The sequence below is a fragment of the Salmo trutta genome, chromosome 23 (assembly GCF_901001165.1).
Source record: "Salmo trutta chromosome 23, fSalTru1.1, whole genome shotgun sequence".
NCBI lineage: Eukaryota > Metazoa > Chordata > Actinopteri > Salmoniformes > Salmonidae > Salmo > Salmo trutta.
Genome location: NC_042979.1, coordinates 36,594,573 through 36,619,073, shown reverse-complemented (window position 1 = coordinate 36,619,073; position 24,501 = coordinate 36,594,573). Strand labels below are relative to the sequence as shown.

General features: G+C 42.0%; 1 protein-coding gene and 1 long non-coding RNA gene across 2 annotated transcripts; one reads left to right on the top strand and one right to left on the bottom strand.

Moving 5' to 3' along the window:
* The first annotated feature begins 8,221 nt into the window (after nt 1-8,221).
* Nucleotides 8,222-17,836, top strand: LOC115159932 (astacin-like metalloprotease toxin 5). The gene is made up of 11 exons (XM_029710082.1): nt 8,222-8,324; nt 8,468-8,533; nt 8,679-8,735; nt 8,880-8,948; nt 9,089-9,138; nt 13,717-13,798; nt 13,908-14,022; nt 14,210-14,382; nt 15,479-15,560; nt 17,336-17,457; nt 17,569-17,836. The coding sequence occupies exons 1-11, from the start codon at nt 8,288-8,290 to the stop codon at nt 17,571-17,573; spliced, it is 858 nt and encodes a 285-aa protein (XP_029565942.1). The 5' UTR covers nt 8,222-8,287; the 3' UTR covers nt 17,574-17,836.
* A 3,218-nt stretch (nt 17,837-21,054) lies between these two features.
* On the bottom strand, nt 21,055-22,227 carry LOC115159935 (uncharacterized). The gene is made up of 2 exons (XR_003868968.1): nt 21,387-22,227; nt 21,055-21,243 (listed from the first exon to the last, which is right to left on the bottom strand). It is a non-coding gene; the product is annotated as an uncharacterized LOC115159935 (long non-coding RNA).
* Nucleotides 22,228-24,501: the final 2,274 nt, after the last annotated feature.

Sequence of the window (24,501 nt, the reverse complement as noted above, 5' to 3'; positions counted from 1 at the left end):
TCTTTAAAAAAATCTAATTTGTTTTTGTTTATTTACATCTATTAACATACCTAGGAGCATTGACTTGTACATTTCTTCTTTTGTCTGCTCCCTTTCTTTTGTCATCTACTCAAAAGTTGTCATTGACTCGTCCGCCAATTTCTTCTGCTTCTTCCTTGTTCTTCGCAGAGCGGTCTCTGGACGCTGCTCCCTCTCTTCCCTCCGCACAGAGGCGTCAGATGTAGACGATGTGACCTCGTTTACCACCACCTGTTTTGCTCTCTGCGTCTGCCCTTTTTTCTGACACAGCGCATGCCTCTTTTCTCTTTCAATCTGTGCATTCCTCTCTTCTCTCTCATATAGTTTCTCCATCTCCATCTTGAACCTGGCCTCGTGATCTTTTTTTTTTTGAAGCTCTGCTCTCTTCTTATCCTCGTCTCGTATCCTTGTCTGCCGTTTCTGTTCCTCCTTCTCTTGTTCCTGCTGTATCTTCAATCTTCTTTTCTGTTCCTCTTTCCTCCTCTTCTCTTCTTTCTCTCGTGCCTTTTGCTGCATCTCCAACACCTTCATTCTCTCCTTTTCCCTGTTCCTCTCCTCCTCCATCCTCTGTTTCTCAATCTTTTTCAACTTCTCTTCCCTCTTTTTCTCCATCTTTTTCTCTTCCTCTGCCCTCTTTTTCTCTTCTTTTTCACGGGCCTTCTGTTGCATCTCCTGCTTCTTTCTTTCTTTTTTCTCTCTCTTTTTCTCTTGCTCTCGTCTCTTTTTCTCATGTTCGATCTTTAGTTTCATCTCTGCCTTCTCCCTTTTCCTCTGCTCCTCTAACTTGTTTTTTTCCATATTTTCTGTTCTTTTCCTTTCCTCCTCATTCAATTTCTTCTGTCTCTTTTCCCACTTCTTGAGCTCTTCGTCCCTGGCTTTTTCCTTCCTCCTTTCGATCTTCATCATCTCTTCATTTCTCTTAGCCTCGTCCTTGAAATATTTGATCCTGTCTGCGTAGCTCATGGCATTAAGTTCTTCTTTCCCTCGGCTCGCCATCATAGACATTGCATTGGCGGTTGCATATCTCCCTTCCATTTTACCACTATCAATCTCCTTCCTGTCCCTCTCACCATAAGGATCTCTGTGTAGACATCTCTGCTGTTGTCCACTCATGCTCTCCTCACTTTCACTACTCCCCTCCTGACTTGTGTCCTCACTCACACTCTGAGACACATCATCCTCAGACGAGCACGAGGGAGTCACAGCCTTCTCAGTGATGACGCGGAGCGCCTTGATGTAGTCAGCTTCTGTGTTCACCCTGTGAGCGAGCGGGCACAGCTCCTCGTAAATGGATTTCCATGTGAGTGACTCCTCACATACGTCGTCAGGCAGGTATAGATCAGATGATTGCCTCTTGAGCACATTCACAACCTCTACCAGGTCCTGCTGGGTGTCCTCCTGAGTGTCCACTCGGGCGGCCACTGGCGTGGCGTCTGGGCTGGCTGGGCGCTCGGGGGCTGTGGCAGGGGTATTGGATTGTTCTACTGCAGAGGAGCAGGAGGCCTCAGTGTCATCGTTCTTGTCATCGTTGTTTACCCTTTTCTTCAGAATCTCTTCCTTTCTCTTTTGGGCCATCCTCTCAATCAGCTGTGCTTTATACATATTCGCAATTTCTGCACCTCTCCGTTGAACTTCCTCAGACAATTCCTCAGACGCTGCAATCTCTGGCCTCTTGACCTCATCCTTGACCTTTGCCTGGCCACTCAATGGGGACCTGGGGTGGACATGCGGATGGGTCTGTCTCATCCGGGCAGGAGGGCCGGAAACCAGGGGGTGGGATGGGACAGCAAATCGGTGTGAAGCGTGTGGGTGTGATGTCTTGGACGTTGAATGAGGCCATCTTTCAGGGGAGGTGCAGCTCTGTGTGTCCAGAGGGGGAAAGATTGAATGTTTCTTAGATGGGTCCTTCTGGGTGCTGGCAGCATGCTGGTCTGGCTCCGAATGGCTGTTGGCGAGGTACCTGTGGAGGTTGTACCGGGGGAAAGCTGGCAGTGTCGGGGAGACGGGACAAAGAATGGAGGAGGTGGAGCGCTGCTTGATCACCCCTTTATCCACCCCAATCTGTATGATGACAGACACATTTTTATTACTTAATAGCTTGATGGTGATTGTTATTACTATCTTAAAACAATTACATGTGTATGGGTAATAAATATCATAGAGAAAACATGTTTTATTACTGTATATTAGCCTACTAGGAAAATGGGAAGGTCCACACTTTTGGAATCATTCCAATTCAGAAATTCCTCCATTCTTTTTCAACTTTTTTCTAAGAATGCAGACCTTCCTCAGAATACTACCATTGCAGAATGCAGACCTTCTTAAGAATACTACCAGTGCAGAACGCAGGCCTTCCTCAGAATACTATCAGTTCAGAATACAGACCTTCCTCAGAATACTACCAGAGCATAATGCCGACAGAACTCATAATACTACCAGTGCAGAATGCAGACCTTCCTCAGAATACTACAAGTGCAGATTCTAGACCTTCTTAAGAATATTACCAGTGCAGAATGCAGACCTTCTTAAGAATACTACCAGTGCAAAACGCAGACGTTCCTCAGAACACTATCAGTGCAGAATGCAGACCTTCTTAAGAATACTACCAGTGCATAATGCAGACCTTCCTCAGAATACTACAAGTGCAGATTCTAGACCTTCTTAAGAATACTACCAGTGCAGAATGCAGACCTTCTTAAGAATACTACCAGTGCAAAACGCAGATGTTCCTCAGAACACTATCAGTGCAGAATGCAGACCTTCTTAAGAATACTATCAGTGCAGAATGCAGACCTTCTTAAGAATACTACCAGTGCAGAATGCAGACCTTCTTAAGAATACAACCAGTGCAAAACGCAGACGTTCCTCAGAACACTATCAGTGCAGAATGCAGACCGTCTTAAGAATACTACCAGTGCAGAATGCAGACCTTCTTAATAATACTACCAGTGCAGAATTCAGAGCTTCCTGAGAATACTACCAGTGCAGAATGCAGACCTTCCTCAGAATACTACCAGTGCAGATTGCAGACCTTCCTCAGAATACTTCCAATGTGCAGTTTTTTTCTTGCCTTCTTATTTCACTATTCTATCTATTTAGATCTCATTTCTGTGTATCAGGATTGGGAACATCTAAAGCAACTACAGTATATCTACTGTTATGAAAGTCTGATTGAAGAAAACTGCTCTTGTTACCTCCTCCAAGAGTTGGTGCAGCCTAAATATTTCTCCATACAGCGCCTTAATCTCCCTAATGTTTCCTCGCTCAGTTCTCCATGTCTCTTTGGCCAATCTCCAATGGGCGAGTTCAAGGTCACGGATATCCTCCCGCATGCCTAGTTCAACCTGGGTTCCCTTCTCATTTAGCCTCTTCTTTTTCCTCTTCTTCTGGGTTGAATCGGTGTCCTCCTTGCCCTGCCTACACACCTTTGGGGCAGTAGGGATATTGAGAATAGAACATGGTATATTTTATTTTACTCATTGGATTATTATGTACCTTCCATTGTATTTCATTGATATAGAATATCAATAAGGTATAATGTTGACACTAGATCAAGCCGTAGTTAGTACAACGTTTACACTGATTGTCCATACATGATTAGTCTGGACCACTTTAGTGGGTCGTAGATGTAGCCTGCAGATGGGACTTACATTAAGACTGGGGAGTTGTGAGGAGTTGTGAGGCTGGTGTGTTCTGAGCCTGTGGAGTTCAGTAGTTCCTGTGCAGAAATTGTCCTGTGCAGTCCGATTTGCCCATGGCTAGAAATGAAAATGATGACAAACATGCAGTCAGTAATGAGGTTGTTGTTATTTTCAATCTTAGAAAAGCTCATAGGCCTGTATGTCAAAGTGATGATTTTAAATCACTGGAGTTTTGACTATGAGGGTGGTGAGAGAAAAGAGATTCTAACCATTCTTATGATGAGCCTTTGGAAGGAGAACTTTCCCATAGTTCCTTCAATTACAGTAATCCTGAAAAAGGTACAATATGGCTTAAAAATATTATTATATTATTTAAATCATCTAAATTAAATTGTGTCACAAAGTAGGCCTTTTTACACTAAATCAGAAGTGGTCACAACTACTTACCACCAATCAATCACTTAAAAAATAACCATCCAAAATATAGCAATGATTTTGACCCTGAATTGAACTTGTAAGTGTTGCCGTAAATGGCAAAACATTTAGGCTGTCATCATATCAGAATACAATTATTTATGACATCACGATTGTGATGTAATGTGGTGCCATGGGAGACCACACCCACCCTGACAGACAACAAATCACCAGAGCCACATAGGCCTATTATCCAATTAATCCACTTCTATGTTTGAAATACAGTATATTTAGTACTAGTAAGCTCATAAACATAGTAAAAACCACACTGTAGCAATGTGTATCACTTCACAGCTACTGTCCATGATGCATCATGAGTGTTTGTCCTCTGATGGGACCCTATTCCCTACATAGTGTACTACTTTTGACCATGGCTGATAATGTACTTTATAGGGTTGATTTGGGATGCATATAGGACTATGTAAAAAGTACCTTTGTTCGTCCTCACAATCAATTTCATGTTGACATTAACTCATTTTTGCTAAGTGAAAATCATGGGACAACAAGAAAGAAATGTATTCATAATAAATACTGTACGTGTTGTAATTTCAATGTAGATTCCAGTTGTAAATGGTAGACATTGTACAACAAGGTAACCCTTCAGGATGTGGCAGAGTATGAAAACCTTTGCACTGTCTCTGATGCAGGTGTTTTTTCCCCCACTCATTATGACATCACTGTGACGTCATATGGGGGACACTTTGCCCGAGTTTGGAATCTCCGGGGATAATGTGCTGTGTGCAGACCACTTTCACGCATATGCACTAGTGCAATCATTGTATTTCCTCCTGCATGAATGTATAATTGCAACATTACAGGTTTTTTTACAATTGTGCGTCACCCTATAGGACTCCCAATCACGGCCGAATGTGATACAGCCTGGATTCAAACCAGGGACTGTAGTGACGCCTCTTGCACTGAGATGCAGTGCTTCAGACCGCTTCGCCACTCGGAAGGCCAATATAAATGCAACTTCAAAGAATTTACTGAGTTACAGTCCATATAAGGAGGTCAATTGAAATGAATTCATTAGTCCCTAATCTATGGATTTCACATGACTGTACAGGGGCACAGCCATTGGGTGGGCCTTGGAGGGCGCACCCACTTGCAGCCAGGCCCAGCCAATCAGAATGAGTTTGTCCCCACAAAAAGGCATTATTATATGCAAATACTTGTCAGCCTCCCTCCCAGCGTGGCTACAAATTCTCTAAAATGATGTTCGAGGAACCTTATGGTTGAAAAATTAACATTCAATTATCTAGCAACAGCTCTGGTGGACATTCCTGCAGTCAGCATGCCAATTGCACACTCCCTCAAAACTTGAGGCATCTGTGGCATTGTATTGTGACACAACTGCGCATTTTAGGGGATTTGTATTGTCCCCAGCACAAGGTGCACCTGTGTAATGATCATGCTATTTAATCAGCTTCTTGATATGCCACACCTGTCAGGTGGATGGATTACCTTGGCAAAGGAGAAACGCTCACTAACAGCGATGTAAACAAATTTGTGCACAAAATGAGAGAAATAAGCTTTTTTTGCATATGGAATATTTTTGAGATTTTTTATTTCAGCTCATGAAACATGGGACCAACACTTTACATGTGTGTATATTTCTGTTCAGTGTACATTTCCAAGGCAACAAATCCTCTAAAACGAACCTTCTCTGGGGTAGGCTAACTCGGAGCTTTCTCATATATCCTGAATGAAGTGTCTGATTTGCGAGGACCAATGAAATCAGATCGATAGGAGTGGGGGAGGAAGGGGCTTGTGCATTGATAAGCATATCAAAGACGTTAACAATAGATAATAAAATATGGCACTTTTGCCCATAAGATGGCTCTAATTTGGACTATTTTACATAAAATTTGCAATAACTATTCTAGAGTAAAGACGTCCCCATACATAGGTTCAGTTTGCTCCTAGCAGAACTCGGCTAGGCGATGCAAACTTCTGTGCTCACACTTCCTAAAGACCTTGGCTTGAAAAACTAGGAGAAAGAGGCAATATTACTGTTTGTCTCTCTTGAGCCACCGTAGTAACAATATAGCCAGAAACACTTGCTCAAAATAGATACATCAAGAAATTTGTATAGAATTTTTAAGTTTTTGCAGAGGAGGTCTTAGTCGCGCAATTACACATCAGTTTAGTGCAGTAATTCTCAACTGAATGATAGCAAACACTTCATTGAAGAATCCCGTCCATAGTTCCCACCCCTACTGTGAACCAATCACTGATGAAGGGGTGTAGACTTTGACTACCAAACTTCAACTTGCATCAACACAAAAATTGGTGTACGCAAACAGCTGAAAAAAACCTACCAAACACCAAAATGAACAAAAACTTCACAAAATGTATAAGCTTAAACTGTTTCAACTGGGAAGCATGTGACAGCCTTTTGCGGCAGGTGGACGAGCAAAATCCACCATCGTAGTACGGATGAAGCCTGAGCTGGAATGTGAAGCTAACTGAAGCTGGCTAGATTTAAAAGACCCTGAGTAGATCTAGCTTGCTTCTTGGTATACCACTCTGGGAACACTCTGGACATACGACATGGGCTCTATGCTACATTATGGACAGTACTGTTCACTACTCTATACTATGGACGCACATTACCACTGTCTATACTGCACTATACATGAACACTAACACTGTCTACACGGTTTCCCACAGCAGATATTTATTTTCTGTCAATGGGGAGCCCACCATCATAGCCAAGATCCACGACAAGATATCAGAGATTGGCCAGAGAACACATAGGACTGAACTAAACATCCAGAAAGTCTGACCGCTCTACAACTGTGGCTGTATGACATGCTATATGCTTTTTGACCAGACGGCATCAGATACATGGCCTACACATACTAAGACAGAGGAGCGCTGTTTTGCTGTCTCGGATGCTTTATCTGAGGTTGATGTGTCTTTCTGTCAATAGTGTGCAACTGCAGCCCACATTTCGGGGTGTTCCTGCATGAGGGCATTCCTGCATCTGCTACATTATGCACAGTACTGCTCACTATATACTATGGATGCACATTAACACTGTCTATACTGGTCAAGGGAGGAGGATTGGAGGGAAAGAGAGAGGAGGTTGAAAAGACTGAGGGAGGCAGAGGATGGGTTTGTATCTGTTGAAGATAGCAATGACAAGGGAGAGGGTATGTCGAGGAAGATTGCTATCAAGTTCAAACAGAGTGGAAGGGGTAGAAGTTGTTGTGAGGAGCTTGGAGCCCAATTCTTCCATTGATGGGTATGGTTATGATAAAGATACGATTGGTTCAGTGGGAGTAAGATTTTTGAAGAAGGTGGAACCAGGCCTTTTGTCTGATCCATGGTCGGTTTCAAGTTGGGTGGAAAAGATGGTGGGTGCCGTTGAGTCGGTGAAGGTAACCCTAAGTGGAGGTGTCTGGTGCGAGAGAGGCAGGTTTAGGTGGCCAGGGTCATTGTAGTGCAGAAGATGTTGTATGCAGAGGAAGTGAAGAAGGTAGTGGAGGGTGAGGGATTCAGAGAGAATCCCTGTGAATAGTAGATCTTTGCCAGAACAGAGGGATAGGCCAATGAGTGATATATGTTTCAGTGAGGTTGGCTTAGCATTCATAGCAATTGTTATCTGCTGTACCGCAGAAATGACACGTAAGTCATAGAAAATAGATGTTGTGGTGGCAGCTGCAGAGAAGTACTTGGGGGTACGAGATTCGATTTCAGAAGAGTTACAGGGTGTGTTGAGTGGTAGTGTCTCGTCCTCTCGAGTCGTTGGCCCGGGGTAGGTTAAGATAGGGTTAAAGTAGTGGAATAAGGTGATGGGTTTTAATGAGTGTAGAGTTAGTTAGTAGAGTCATTCAATATATATATATATTTACATTTTCACGTTTCCCCTTTTCCCATTTTGTATCACAAAGGTAATGGATTCATACGATAGTTCAGTAGAGGGCGATAATGCAACGTATTGGATGCCAACCATCTTTAAACCTCACCGAAGAAGAAGAAGAAGAAGGAAGAAGGAGAAGAAGAAGGAGAACGCACCTGTTCTTTTGTGATTGCTGCCCTACCAACTATTTGACTGGAAGGAGAGCTATTGAAGAAATTTGTTTGTGCTGTTTTTCTGGTTGTTTTTTCCCCCCCCCCAAATCTTGGGGGACAATCGTTGTTTCAACATGGTTTGGTTTCTGATTCTCATCTGGTTTGTCCAAGGTAGGACCAGTCATTTTGTTTTCGTGACATCCTACTTTTGAGTGTTTTCCATTTGAGTTAGGCCAGGCCAGTTGCACTGTAGACGCCAATTGGTTCACCATGTTATTATGTAACATGTATTATGTTACCCTTGTGTATTTCAGTGGGCAGTGTTCCCATCACCAATTTGACAAATGCTACTACTTCAAATTCTACTTTCCCTGCCACAGGTAAGCAGGCCTGCATTGGGGACCACTCATTTCTTAAGGTTACAGGATGAAAAATAGGCCTGTTTACCATTTTTACTTCATGTAGGCCAGCCCCACTGCAAAACTGTTGTTCTGTTCCTCTTTATATTTTCTTTCTGTATTTCAGTGGACAATTCTACAAACCCCATCAACAATTCTACAAATGTGACTTTCACTGCCACAGGTAGGCCTCTACTGTGATTCTCAAGTCAATCTCTTGGCGTGATGGGCCTAAAGAAACAATTCCATTGGTTTTCTTCAAGTTCATGGCTTATCTATCAAAAATAAAATATTGCAAAATGTGTTTAATGTTAACAATTGCCTTTAGGTTCTACTGCCTCAATGGGACCACGCCACAGACAAAATGATTGGGTTAAAATGCCTGAAACCAGAGAAGGTAACGCATTCATTAGATGAAGCGCACAATCCTGGACCTCTACTGCGAGGTCTGGACTTTAATGGCACTGGAGGTAGTGACTTGTAACTAGTACATGTTGTGTCAGTGTGGTTGTTTCAGACCCTCTCTCTCTGTTACAGAGGACTTACAGTTCGACCTTGCTATCGTGGAGGGAGACATTCTGGTTTCGGTGAGTCTATTATCCCTGCTTTCTGTCCTGTTACTGCATCTTTTTTTAGGCTGATGAATCAGATTGATACCACCTTCTGGTATACACAGCCTGAAGCTAATGACTGCAAAATCATTCAAGCCAGATTGTTGAACAGAATTACATTTGAACTTGCTCTACCGGTTGTCCATGGTGTTGGTACTTCAGATGGTTGAAATTTGAGCCAAAATATCCACAGGAAAAATATACAATGCATGCATACTGAAGTGCCAGGTGATAGAAATTTCAACTTCAGTACCGCCACTCTAAAAAGTTGTGTTAACAGTACTTTCCTATGGATATTTTGACCATCTGAAGGATCAACACCACGGACCACCAGTAGAGTAAGTTTCAATGTCGTTTTATTCAACATTCTGTCTTGTAAAGAAACCTTAAACGAGTTTGCAGTCATTAGTTTCAGTCTGTGTATACCAGAAGCTGGTACAGTGCCTTCCGAAAGCAGCCTGAATTCAAAATGGATTAAACACAAATTCTAACCCATCTACACAAAATACCCCATAATGACAGTGAAAATGTTTTAGACATTTTTGCTAGTTTATTGGAAATGAAATGCGGAAATATCTCAACTATTTGCATCCCAGCGTCAATACTTTGTAGAAGCACCTTTGGCAGCGATTAGCGCTGTGAGTCCCGCTGGGTAAGTCTAAGAGCTTTCTGCATTTGGATTGTGTAACTTCTCCAAATTATTCAAGCTGTCAAATTGGTTGTTGATCACTACTAAACAACCATTTTCAGGTCTTGCCGTAGATTTGTCAAAACTGTAACTCGGCCACTCGGGAACATTCTGTCTTCTTGCTAAGCAACTCCAGTGCAGATTTGCGCTTGTGTTTTAGTTTCTTGTCCTGCAGAAAGGTAAATTATGCTCCCAGTGTCTGGTAGAGAGCAGACTAAACCAGGATTTCCTCTAGGATCTTGCTTGTGCTTATCTCATTCCGTTTCTATTTTATCCTGGAAATCCCCAGTCCGCAACGATTACAAGCATACCCATAACATGATGCATCCACCATGCTTGAAAATATGAAGTGGTACTCTGTAATCTTTTGGATTTGCCTCTCATTACACTTTGTATTCAGGACAAAAAGATAATTGCTTTGCCACATTTTCTGCAGTATTACTTTAGTGCCTTGACGCCAACAGGATGCATGTTTTGGAATAATTTTATTCTGTACAGGCTTCCTTTTCACTGTCAATCAGGTTAGTATTGTAACTAAAATGTAGTTCCATTCTCAGTTTTCTCCTATCACAGCCATTAAAGTCTACCTGTTTTAAAGTCACCATTGGGCTCATGGTGAAATCCCTGAGCGGTTTCCTTCTTCTCTGGCAACTGACTTAGGAAAGACACCTGTATCTTTGTATGGACTGGGTGTATTGAAACACCATCCAAAGTGTAATTATTAACTTCACCACGCTCGAAGGGATATTCAATGTCTGCTTTTTTACCCATCTACCAATAGGTAGTTATTTGAAAACCAATAGGTCGTTGTAGTTAAATCTGTTTGAAATTCACTGCTTGTTCGAGACCTTACAGATAATTGTATGTGTGGGTTACAGAGACGAGGTAGTCATTCAAAATTCATGTTAAACACTGTTGCACAGTGAGTCATGCAAATAATAGATTTATTGTGTGTCGGCCAGTGACAATCTCAATTTAAATCGTAGTGGGCGTTGCCAATTGCACGGTTTTAGTTTATTTATTTTGTTGATTTTTTTCCCTTTTTTCTTCTAAAATATATATTTCTCTTCTAAAAGATCTTAAAATATATATATATATATATATATATATATAAAAATAATAGTCTACAAAACATTAGGAACACCTAACATTGAGTTGCACCCCCCCTTTGCCCTCAGAAAAGCCTCAGTTCGTCAGGGCATGGACTCTACAAGGTGTCAAGCATTCCACAGGAATGCTGGCCACATGATTTCCTCAATGCTTCCCACCATTGTGCCCAGTTGGGTGGTAGTGGATCTCTAATCCAAAATGGCTTGTTCCCATCTCATCCCTCAGATGCTTAATTGGATTGAGATCTGGTGACTGGTCAGGCCACTGCACTAAGCTGAATTCACTGTAATTTTCGTGGAACCATTCCTGGACAATCCGAGCCTTGTTTCATGGGGCATTAACCTGCTGATACACTGCTGCCATGAAGGGATGCACCTGATTTTCAATTATGTTAAGACATTCAAACGTTGCTCAACTTTTATCATGGGACCCAACGTGTGCCATGAAAAGGCACCCCACAGCATACCACTGCCACTCACCAGCCTGCAATGTTGACAAACGGCATGATGGATGCATGTGGTTTTCTTCATACCCTAGTCCTCCCATCAGCGTGAAATTGCAAAAAAACGGCATTTATCATACCAGACGTTTTTCCAATTCTCCTGTGTCCAGTGTTTCCTTAGTTCACTGCAACAAGTTTTTTGCTGAAAGAAGTGGAACTCTGCCATACCCCATTTGTGTCAAGGTTCTACGAGCTGAGCATTTTTGGGGTCTTTGGGAACATGTTTTACTGGACTGTCAATTGACTATAACTGTAGCCCGTCTGTTGCTCTGCACAATTCGTGTCACCCATTTTCGACCACTGGACTGCCATTGGCTGGATGTCCTTTGGGTGGTGGACCATTCTTCACACACACGGGAAACTGAGTGTGAAATACACAGCAACGTTGCAGTTCTTGACACACTCAAACTGGTGAGTCTGGTACCTACCATACCCTGATCAAAGGTACTTCAATATTTTGTCCTGCCCATTCACCCTCTGACTGGCATATAGACATGATCCATGTCGCAAGGCTTAACAATCCTCCTTTAACCGGTCTCTTCATATACACTGATTGAACAGGTGACCTCAATAAGGATCATAGCATTCACCTGGTCAGTCTGTCATGGAAAGTACACTGTATATTGCTCCATTCTTTTTTTTCTACATACTTAGTCTGGTTTTAGTCATTGAAGTTAATACTGAAATAGTTTGACCATTTTAGAACTTAATGACGTTACCCTAGGATAGGGGGCGCCACAGCGCATTTAAAAAAATATTCGTGCCCATTTTAAACGGCCTACTACTCAAACTCAGAAGCTAGGATATGCATATAATTAATACTTGTGGATAGAAACACCCTAAAGTTTCTAAAACTGTTTGAATGGTGTCTGAGTATAACAGAACTCATATGGCAGTCAAAACCCCGAGACCGATCGAAACAGGAAGTGGAATTCTGAATTGTGGACTCAACTTCACATCTTTGCCTATTAATCACACCGTGAGCTATGGTTCATTGAGCACTTTCTATTGCTTCCACTAGATGTCCCCAGTCTTTACAAAGTGGTTTGAGCCTTCTACTGTGGAAACTGACAGAATGAGAGTCTGTTGAAATTGGTCACAGGAGGAGGGCCATCACCATTATGACGCCGGCGGCCCTGTCTACCCCCACCTTTCGAAACGTTTTGAAACACAATGCAATCGTCCCCCTCGAATCTTATTGGCTCTCTTGTTGAAACAGGCCCTGAAGATTTATGTTATACAACGTTTGACATGTTTGAACGAACCTAAATGGGGGGAAAAATGTTTGTTTTTTCGAAATTGCTGTCCCGCGGCCGACAAAGGTTTTGGAGCAGTCTTCAGACGCGCTAACAGCAAGCTAATGGAACTTAAAGGATGGACTTTTTCGAACGAAAATACATTTGTTGTGGACCTGGGATACCTGCAAGTGCTTTCTGATGAAGACAACCAAAGGTAAGGGATTATTGACAATAGTATACAAGATTAGATGTGATATGCGATTGTTCCAAGATGGTGCTGAGCTGTATTTACTAGGTATCGCATCCCCTTTTATCGCAAAGTGTGATTACCCAGTAAAGTTATTTTTAAATCTGGTATTACAGGTGCTTTCAAGAGATATTCATCTATAAATCTTAGAATGACAATATTACATTTTTTCAAAATGTTTTCGAATAGTAATTGAGTAAATTGTAGCACTGTTTCCCGGGATGCATTTGAGGGAAAATAGTTAGTCAACGTCACGCACCGATGTAAAATGCTGTTTTTATATATAAATATGAACTTTATCGAACAAAAGAATGCATGCATTGTGTAACATGATGTCCTACGTGTGTCATCTGATGAAGTTTGTACAAGGTTAGTGCTGCATTTAGCTGTTTTTTGGTTATTTGTGATGCATGTGGTTGGTCGGAAAATGGCTATGTGGCTACTTTTACCATGTACTCCTCTAGCATAATCTAATGTTTTGCTTTTCCTGTAAAGCCTTTTTGAAATCGGACAACGTGGGTCGATTCAGGAGAGGTGTATCTATAAAACGATATGAGACCAGTCCTATATTTGAAAAAAATATATATTACATTTCGTTATGCTAATGTCGATAGGAGTTTTTCGCTGGATGTTCGTCCCGCTTACGGGACAGAGGCCGCACAGGGGTTAAAAACATTCATAGGGGAAACGCGTAAATAACAATTGAATTAATCTGAGGCCTATACTCTCTAGCAAGAGCTGGATTTAAGACTAGGTGTTTGTCCTACAGGAAGACCGATTAGCTGTGAAGTCACTTTGGCCTGAGAATGAAGGCGTCACTTCTATCCCCTACAAGATCAACGATTATCTGGGTGAGTGTCGAATACAGTAGGAGAGATGAATACTGTAACACTAGATGTTTTCTAATACAGTGAGAATGATATGCACCGTCTAATGGTAGATTGTCTCTGATCCACACAGTGGACAGAAAGGAAACTATACTAGCAGCGTTCAAGCTTATTTCAGACCAGACGTGTATCCGCTTCCACGAATACACCAATGAGATGAACTACATAGAGTTCATCTCTGGGACAGGGTGAGTCCAAAGTGGGCACATTAACACATTCTCTCCTTCCCAGCAGTTTACAGTTAACTCACAACCTCTCCTTCCTTTTCCTGTGTTCAATCCTTTATTTTTCCTCTCTTCCTGTCATATCCCCTCTTTCTCCTCCATTTCTCTCTTCCCGCTTCTCTCACCTTTATCTCTCTTCACTTAACTCTAGCTGTGCGTCGTATGTAGGTTTCCAGGGCGGGGCCCAGTCTGTGTACTTCGGTAGAGCCTGTAACGTGGGGAACCTGTGTCATGAGCTGATGCATGCCCTGGGCCTGCACCACGAGCACACACGGCCAGACCGTGACCAATACGTCACCATACAGTGGGACAACGTGGTCCCAGGTAACTCACACCAACACAACATACTAAACCACCTCACGGGCAGTGCATGTGGATCAGGGGCAGGGCTGGTCAATTTGTCCCATGAAGAGCTGCAGTGTGCAGGCTTTAGTAGCAGCCCAGCACTAACATACCTGATTCAGCTTTTTGTGGTCTGGAGTGAAGACCGTATAGAATAACTATTGACATTTAGTATTTTATTAAGTACTGCCTAAGCAGCAGTTACTCTTCCTGGGGTCCACACAACATGAAACACTACATACCACAAGGACAGAACCACTTTAGTTTAAAATAAGAATAGTCTTTCATACATTTATGCCTTAACGTTCCATTTCCATTTCCATTTCCATTTGTCATTTAGCAGACGCTCTTATCCAGAGCGACTTACAAATTGGTGCATTCACCTTATGATATCCAGTGGAACAACCACTTTACAAATGTACTTATTATAACGGAAATAGTGCAGCCATTAATTTCCCCATACATTGCAACCCTTTTCTCTACTGTTGAAATTGCTTTGTCTAAGCAGGTCCTGATAGCCTAATATCATAGCTACCTTGAATCCTGATATCCTAATCTCACAGCACCAGTTCTGTAAACACCAGAGAGAATCTTTCACCAGTAACCATCAGTGTTCTTCAGTTTGAGACCAATACTATGTATTTCAGGCTCATTTCCAATGATGTAGAATTGAACTGAATTCGTTTACTCCTGTGAATTTTCCCTGGCGTGAACGCAGCAACCTTGTTCGCTAAATTTGCCTGACGCGAATAACACTACGTTGTCATCTACAGTTATCACCCGTAATGGGTATCCTGGTGTAAAATATACCTTTTACAGTTGCCACCCGTAATGGGTATCCTGGGATAACATGTAAGCTCGTTTTGAAGGCAGTTTTGTTACATTACCACCCGCAATGGGTTTCATTAGGTAAGATGAAATATTCATGCCTTGAATCCTGTAGAGTTTCCTCCTGCTAGAGGTTCAACTTAATGGTTTCCATCTCAACTTGTCTACATTTTCATTCCCCTATATCACATTCACACCCAGCAGTGTCCACCAGTCACATCTGCTTCTTGTAACTCTTTTTAACTTCCAGGAAAAGAAAATAATTTTAAGGTGAAGAAAGGAGACACTCAGGACCTGCCCTATGACTACGACTCCATAATGCACTACGGAACGTCAGTCATACTCCTCTCCTCCTTATTCCCACTAAAGTCCTAATTTTACTCACCTTGTTTTTAAACTGATAGCAATAAGTAAATATTAGTTTTGTGACTGTGTACGGTCGTGGGCAAAAGTTGAGGACACAAATATACATTTTCAGTCTGCTGCCTCAGTTTGTATGATGGCAATGTGCATATACTCCAGAATGTTATAAAGAGTGATCAGATGAATTGCAATTAATTGCAAAGTCCCTCTTTGCCATGAAAATGAACTGAATCCCCCCAAAACATTTCAGCTGCATATCAGCCCTGCCACTCATGTCAGTGATTCTCTCGTTAACACAGGTGTGAGTGTTGATGAGGACAAGGCTGGAGATCACTCTGTCATGCTGATTGAGTTCGAATAACAGACTGGAAGCTTCAAAAGGAGGGTGGTGCTTGGAATCATTGTTCATCCTCTGTCAACCATTGTTACCTGCAAGGAAACACGTGCCGTCATCATTGCTTTGCACAAAAAGGGCTTCGCAGGCAAGGATATTGCTGCCAGTAAGATTGCACCTAAATCAACCATTTATCGCATCATCAAGAACTTCAAGGAGAGCGGTTCAATTGTTGTGAAGAAGACTTTCTTGGGTGCCCTGAAGCCCAGCAAGCGCCAGGACTGTCTCCTAAAGTTGCTTCAGCTGCGGGATCGGGGCACCACCAGTACAGGAATGGCAGCAGGCAGGTGTGAGTGCATCTGCATGCACATTGAGGCGAAGACTTTTGGAGAATGGCCTGGTGTCAAGAAGGGCAGCAAAGAAGCCACTTCTCTCCAGGAAAAACATCAGGGACAGACTGATATTCTGCAAAAGGTACAGGGATTGGACTGCTGAGGACTGAGGTAAAGTCATTTTCTCTGATCAATCCCCTTTCCGATTGTTTGGGGCATCTGGAGAAGACAAGGTGAGCGCTACCATCAGTCCTGTGTCATGCCAACAGTAAAGCATCCTGAGACAATTCACGTGTGGGGTTGCTTCTCAGCCAAGGTAGTGGGCTCACTCACAATTTTGCCTAAGAACACAGCCATGAATAAAGAATGGTACCAACCATCCAGGAACTGTTTGGTGATGAACAATGAATTTTCCAGCATGATGGAGCACCTTGCCATTAGGCAAAAGTGATAACTAAGTGGCTCGGGGAACAAAATATTGATAATTTGGGTCCATGTTCAGGAAACTCCCCAGACCCTAATCCCATTGACAACTTGGGGTCAGTCCTCAAGAGGCGGGTGGACAAACAAAACCCAACAAATTCTGACAAACTCCAAGCATTGATTATGCAAGAATGGGATGCCATCTGTCAGGATGTGGCCCAGAAGTTCATTGACAGCATGCCAGGGCGGATTGCAGAGGTCTTGAAAAAGGGTCAACACTGCAAATATTGCCTCTTTGCATCAACTTGAATGTAATTGTTAATAAAAGCCTTTGACACTTATGAAATGCTTGTAATTATACTTCCGTGTTCCATAGTAACATCTGACAAAAATATCTAAAGACACTGAAGCAGCAAACTTTGTAGAAATTAATATTTGTGTCATTCTCTCAACTTTTGGCCACGACTGTACAGTATCCAGCTCCAGTAACATTTCCCTGTGTGTACCAAATGGTTCCCTATTTAGGTCACTATTGTTTACCTGGGCTCTGGTCAAACTATGTGCACTATATTGGGATTAGGGTGGCATTGTGACGCAGTCCTTGTGTTAAAGTAGCAAGTCCTCTAATCCCCAATTGTTGGGTTTCTCCTGGCAGATACTACTTCTCATCAAACCGTAACCCCACTATTCACTCCAAGAAGAGGGGAGTCCAGATTGGACAGAGAAATCACCTGAGCCCCCTGGACATAACACGCCTTAACAAACTCTATCAATGTGGTAAAGACATGCACACACAGAGACAGGAAAAATATCAGAGTTGGGCTGCCTTTGTAAATGCAGTCATTATCGCACTGTATTCTAACCATGTTCATGTCCTGTCTTTCACAGAATAACAATGCACAGTTTAGCATTTATGACACCATCGAAGAAGATTTCAACACCGCTGCTGTCGACTGAAGATTCCAACACAAATGGCACTGACATTTTAACTTCTCAACAATGAATAAGTTGAACAAGTCCCTTAAAGCTTTCTGATGGATTATACGTGTGTCTGGCAGTAGTTTAATTGCTCCTGTGTGCTCTTGCTGCCTTGAATTAGGCCTATACCACTGCACTTGTCTTGGAAATAAATAAAATGACCTAGACTGAAAAGAATCCAGTCAGTGTTCTGTTTCATTCTATAATGGACCTTCTCAGCTATGCTCACCATACATCCCAAGGTGGGATCAGAGAAGGAGTAGATCTAGCATAGCAGGAGAGACTTAAATTAATGGTGAGTTATTCCTTAAACTTGGCCGAATACCTAGGCAACAAATTATTTAACGATGATGCTGTAACAGGACTTAGACAGCAGGGATCATAGACTCACCAAAATAACAATTTCGCCCTCTAGAAGGGTGTACGAAACAGGCTTGAGTTGGCGAGGTAACTTTGAACTCTTGAGCTCAACTCAGGATAACTGGTACCATGGAAGTGGCCCACCTTTTAGCAAGGAATGCTAAACCAATATACATAAAGATTTATACACACAGCCGTTCAAAAGTTTGGGGTCACTAAGAAATGTCCTTGTTTTTGAACGCCTTTTTTGTCCATTAGAATATCAACTTGATCAGAAATGGTGTCGACAATGTAAATAACTATTGTAGCTGGATAAGGCTTTTTTTTCATTTTTTAGTGGAATATCTACAGTTGAAGTCAGAAGTTTACATACGCCTTAGCCAAATACATTTAAACTCAGTTTTAAACAATTCCTGGCATTTAATCCTAGTAAAAATTCCCTGTCTTAGGTCAGTTAGGATCACAACTATATTTTAAGAATGAAATGTCAGAATAATCAAGATTTATTTCAGCTTCTATATCTTTCATCACATTCCCAGTGGGTCAGAAGTTTACATACACTCAATTAGTATTTGGTAGCATTGCCTTTAAATTGTTCAACTTTTTGGGTAGCCTTCCACAAGCTTCCCACAATAAGTTGGGTGAATTTTGGCCCATTCCTCCTGACAGAACTGTTGTAACTGAGTCAGGTTTGTAGGCCTACTTGCTCTCACATGCTTTTTCAGTTCTGCCCACAAATTCTCTATAGGATTGAAGTCAGGGCTTTGTGATGGCCACTCCAATACCTTGACTTTGTTGTCCTTCAGCCATTTTGCCACAACTTTGGAAGTATGCTTGGAGTCGTTGTCCATTTGGAAGACCCATTTGCGACCAAGCTTTAACTTCCTGACTGTCTTGATGTTGCTTCGATATATCCACATGACTTTCCTCACTCATGATGCCATCTATTTTGTGAAGTTCACCAGTCCCTCCTGCAGCAAAGCACCCCCACAACATGACGCTGCAACCCCCGTATATCACGGTTGGGATGGTGTTCTTTGGCTTGCAAGCCTCCCCCTTTTTCCTCCAAACATAATGCTGGTCATTATGGCCAAACAGTTTTATATTTGTTTCATCAGAGCAGAAGACATTTCTTTAAAAAGTATGGATGTTCTCCACGGCGTCTCCAGACTCTGTCACATGTGCTCAGTGTGAACCTGCTTTCATCTGTGAAGAGCACAGGGCACCAGTGGCGAATTTGCCAATCTTGGTGTTAAGTGGCAAATGCCAAACGTCCTGCACGGTGTTGGGCTGTAAGCACAACCCCCACCTGTGGACGTCTGGCCCTCATACCACCCTCATGGAGTCTGTTTCTGACCATTTGAGCAGACACATGCACATTTGTGGCCTGCTGGAGGTCATTTTGCAGGGCTCTGGCAGTGCTCCTCCTTGCACAAAGGCGGAGGTAGCGGTCCTGCTGCTGGGTTGTTGCCCTCCTACGGCCTCCTCCACGTCTCCTGATGTACTGGCCTGTCTCCTGGTAGCGCCTCCATGCTCTGGACACTACTCTGACAGACACAGCAAACCTTCTTGCCACAGCTCGCATTGATGTGCCATCCTGGATGAGCTGCACTACCTGAGCCACTTGTGTGGGTTGTAGACTCCGTCTCATGCTACCACTAGAGTGAAAGCACCGCCAGCATTCAAAAGTGACCAAAACATCAGCCAGGAAGCATGGGAACTGAGAAGTGGTCTGTGGTCACCACTTGCAGAACCACTCCTTTATTGGGGGCGTCTTGCTAATTGCCTATAATTTCCACCTGTTGTCTATTCCATTTGCACAACAGCATGTGACATTTATTGTCAATCAGTGTTGCTTCCTAAGTGGACAGTTTGATTTCACAGAAGTGTGATTGACTTGGAGTTACATTGTGTTGTTTAAGTGTTCCCTTTATTTTTTGAGCAGTGTATATCTACAGGTACACCTCCAATTGAATAAAATGATGTCAATTAGCCTATCAGAAGCTTCTAAAGCCATGACATAATTTTCTGGAATTTTACAAGCTGTTTATTAAAGGCACAGTCAACTTAGTGTATGTTAACTTCTGACCCACTGGAATTGTGATACAGTGAATTATAAGTGAAATAATCCGTTTGTAAACAATTGTTGGAGAAATTACTTGTGTCATGCACACAGTAGATGTCCTAACCGACTTGTCAAAACTATAGTTTGTTAACAAGAAATTTGTAGAGTGGTTGAAAAACGAGTTTTAATGACTCCAACCTAAGTGTACGTAAACTTCTGACTTCAACTGTACATAGTTGTACAGAGGCCCATTATCAGCAACCATAACTTCTGTGTTCCAATGGCACATTGTTAGCTAATGCAAATGTGTCATTTTAAAAGGCAAATTGATCATCAGAAAACCCTTTTGCAATTACGTTAGCACAGCTGAAAACTGTTCTGATTAAAGAAGCAATAAAACTGGCCTTTAGACTAGTTGGGTATCTGGAGCATCAGCATTTGTGGATTCGATTACAGTCTCAAAATGGCCAGAAACAAATAACTTTATTCTGAAACTCGTCAGCCTATTCTTGTTCTGAGAAATTAAGGCTATTCCGTGCGAGAAATTGCCAAGAAACTGAAAATCTCGTACAACGCTGTGTACTACTCCACAGAACAGTGCAAACCGGCAATAACCAGAATAGAAAGAGTGGGAGGCCCCGGTGCACAACTGAGCAAGAGTACATTAGAGTGTCTAGTTTGAGAAATAGATGCCTCAACTGGCAGCTTCATTAAATAGTACCCGCAAAACACCAGTCTCAACGTCAACAGTGAAGAGGCGACTCCGTGATGCTGGCATTCTAGGCAGAGTTGCAAAGAAAAAGCCATATCTGACTGGCCAATAAAAAGATTAAGATTGGCAAAAGAACACAGACACTTGGCAAAAGAACACAGACACTGGACAGAGGAACTCTGCCTAGAAGGCCAGAATATTCCTTGGGTTTACACCAATCTTACTACTACTGCACTGATCACACTCAAACAGAAAAGGCTGATGCTTGCAATTCATTTTTATTGTAAAGTTGTATGATATAAAGCAGGAAGTATTAACACCCAAAAGCCCATTTATGGCCATGGCAAACTGCCTATCATAGACCCTCTCCCTCTTCTTCCATGGTGTCCTCCAGCAGCTCATGAAAGCAATGCTGTCAATCCACATGGAAGCAGAACATAGAGTGCTCCTGTAAAACAATTATCCCGTCAGGAATTAATCAAATAGTCATTGAACGAATGGGATTCACAGTAATACATTTGTCTGAGAATTTTCAATCATGAACCCCAGTTCTGGAGCCCCTATCCTCTCATCACAAGCCCAAGCACTTACCTCATCTGCTCTTCTGTGTTTTCCTCTTCCTGCCTCCCTCCCTTTCATCCTTTCCTATTGATGCTTCAACAGATAAAGTGACCTCATATGCCACAATCTGTTTCAAGAAAAAAACATCCGAAAGCCCGCTCACATGAGGTGAATAATCACATGAGATCAGGAATTGTAGTGTTTGAGTTGAAAGACATTGCATAAATGAACTTCTATCAACACTAATACAGTTGTCTACAGAGAACAGGCTTTGATAGTAAACACTTACCTAATGTAGTCATGGAGCTGTGCTCCTCCTCCAACCCTCCCATCCTTTCCAATTGATGCTTCAACAGATCTGTTTCTTTGGCTGCTCTTCTCATCTATCTCAGACTTGAACAGGCTTAGAAAGAGGACAAAAGGAAACCAAAGCAACTTTAAAAGAGAAGTAGAAGAGGCAGACTTCATTTCTTTTTGACATGTCTGTTGGCTCTTTTTCCTGTGCTCTTGGTCTTCTCCTTTCCTGCTCATCCTTAGTTATTTAGATAGTTATTTTGGCCATTCGTACATTGGAATTCTAGTTCCATCTCCTCTCTATTACCTCTTTTCTCTGGGTCTCTGTTTATCTTGCCACCCCTTGTGTTTTCCATAACTTTGTTATGATCCACTCAGCTCTCCTTTACAGCTAATCTCATTTACCTTTTATCTCATGGTCCTTCCCGATTCTGTCCTCAGAACTTGAATTCTATATATCCTACTTCCCTCCTGATAAACCACTCTGGTCTCCCTTCCTCCTCTCTCATGTTTCCTCCTCTTCACCCTCATGCCTGGCTTCCTTATAATTTTTTCCTGCTTTTGCTCATTTTCTCGTTTTGTTGTTTGTTTTTTCTCTTTAAAAAAATCTAATTTGTTTTTGTTTATTTACATCTATTAACATACCTAGGAGCATTGACTTGTACATTTCTTCTTTTGTCTGCTCCCTTTCTTTTGTCATCTACTCAAAAGTTGTCATTGACTCGTCCGCCAATTTCTTCTGTTTCTTCCTTGTTCTTCTCTTCGCAGAGCGGTCTCTGGACGCTGCTCCCTCTCTTCCCTCCGCACAGAGGCGTCAGATGTAGACTCTGTGACCTTGTATGCCACCACCTGTTTTGCTCTCTGTGTCTGCCCTTTTTTCTGACACAGCGCACGCCTCTTTTCTCTTTCAATCTGTGCATTCCTCTCTTCTCTCTCATACAGTTTCTCCATCTCCATCTTGAACCTGGCCTCGTGATCTTTTATTTTTTGAAACTCTGCTCTCTTCTTATCCTCGTCTAGTATCCTTGTCTGCCTTTTCTGTTCCTCCTTCTCTTGTTCCTGCTGTATCTTCAATCTTCTTTTCTGTTCCTCTTTCCTCCTCTTCTCTTCTTTCTCTCGTGCCTTTTGCTGCATCTCCAACACCTTCATTCTCTCCTTTTCCCTGTTCCTCTCCTCCTCCATCCTCTGTTTCTCAATCTTTTTCAACCTCTCTTCCCTCTGTCATGACGTTGGCCTCTTTGGGTACAGGAAGGACAGTTGACCCCTCCCCTTTGTGCCATCACCCAACCTACCTTCCCCCCAACCCAGGGTTATAAAAATTCCAAGAGGAGAATCTACTACCACATGTTTCATAGAGAGACAAAGGAAATTCTTCCAACTCATAGAATTGTCGAACCAAGCAACATGTGTGTTCTGGAGAAGATATGGAAGATTGATGAAGACTCCAGCTACGAACTGGTCCGCTTGGTACCATTTTGTGATACTCAGAAGAGACAATATAGCCATATTACCATAAAACTGTTTATATAATAGCCTCAGCGATGAGACTGGCATCATAATGGTTGTATAAAATGTATTAATAAGGATAAAGCTATTTGTAATACATTGAGATGCTATGTACTGATGTTAATGTGATAGAATTGTATTTCTGTAACCAAGTCTAACTCAGTCATAGGCACGCCCCCAGGGACACATACAGGACCAGGCGTCATTTGACAAGCCTGTTCTATGGGCACTATAAAACACCCCCTGATTTACATTTCTTCAGACCAGGCCTACACTCCATGGCCATTAGGTTTTATCATCCAAGTACTCTACTGAAAGTGAACCATACCACGTGGTTAACTTTTAGACTATCGATATCGATAGAATAAGAACAAGTCTTTGATATTAATTATTAGTCTGCAGCTAAGTAAATTATATCATCGAACGCGAAGACCAACCACATCCATTCTATGACGACATTAATGAATGTCGCTCTGAAAGATCCATTCTAACCGAGAGAGAGAGAGAGAACGCGGACAAACTCTCCATCAGAACATAACTCTTCCAAAGGGATCCCGACGACACATGAGCGTAAATATATATTGATTGCAATTGTTCCCGAATGAGTGAGCCTTCAATTGTCAATTGTTAATATTAATGAACTCTGTGTAACTTTTCAGCTTACCGTTTATGACCCATTGTCTAACAGACCAGCCATGCTTGTTAGCCATTAGGGCACATTACTATACCAATCCTTTGTAATGATAATTACTGTTTGTATGTTTTCTGTTAATTACTTAGTGTAGTAAATAAATGATTTTAAGACAATTGATGTATGGATGATTTTAGTAAAGACTGGGTTCGTGCAGATACAACAATTTACGACGTTTGGGAATGAGACTGGACGCGAGGTAAAATACACCATTCAAACCAGAAGATAATCGGCCTATATTATAATATAGGAAAGTTATATTAGGAAAATTATAACTTTGTAATCTGAATATTTTTCTTGGTGCCCCGATCTCCTAGTTAATTACAATTAAATGATTAATCAGTTTAATCGTGTGATAATAATTACAGGGAGTTAGGTTTATCAATTATCTTCAGTTTAATGGTACCCAAAGACACGACATCTCTTTTTCTCCCTCTTTTTCTCTTCTTTTTCACGGGCCTTCTGTTGCATCTCCTGCTTCTTTCTTTCTTTCTTCTCTCTCTTTTTCTCTTGCTCTCGTCTCTTTTTCTCGTGTTCGATCTTTAGTTTCATCTCTGCCTTCTCCCTTTTCCTCTGCTCCTCTAACTTGTTTTTTTCCATATTTTCTGTCCTTTTCCTTTCCTCCTCATTCAATTTCTTCTGTCTCTTTTCCCA

What these genes read in the sequence shown, in the direction of transcription:
- LOC115159932 (XM_029710082.1), top strand. Translation starts at nt 8,288, where the DNA reads ATGGTTTGGTTTCTGATTCTCATCTGGTTTGTCCAAG. An exon ending in TCTCATCTGGTTTGTCCAAG is followed by an intron (nt 8,325 to 8,467) that starts GTAGGACCAGTC and finishes TGTGTATTTCAG; the next exon opens with TGGGCAGTGTTCCCATCACC. An exon ending in CAAGATCAACGATTATCTGG is followed by an intron (nt 13,799 to 13,907) that starts GTGAGTGTCGAA and finishes TGATCCACACAG; the next exon opens with TGGACAGAAAGGAAACTATA.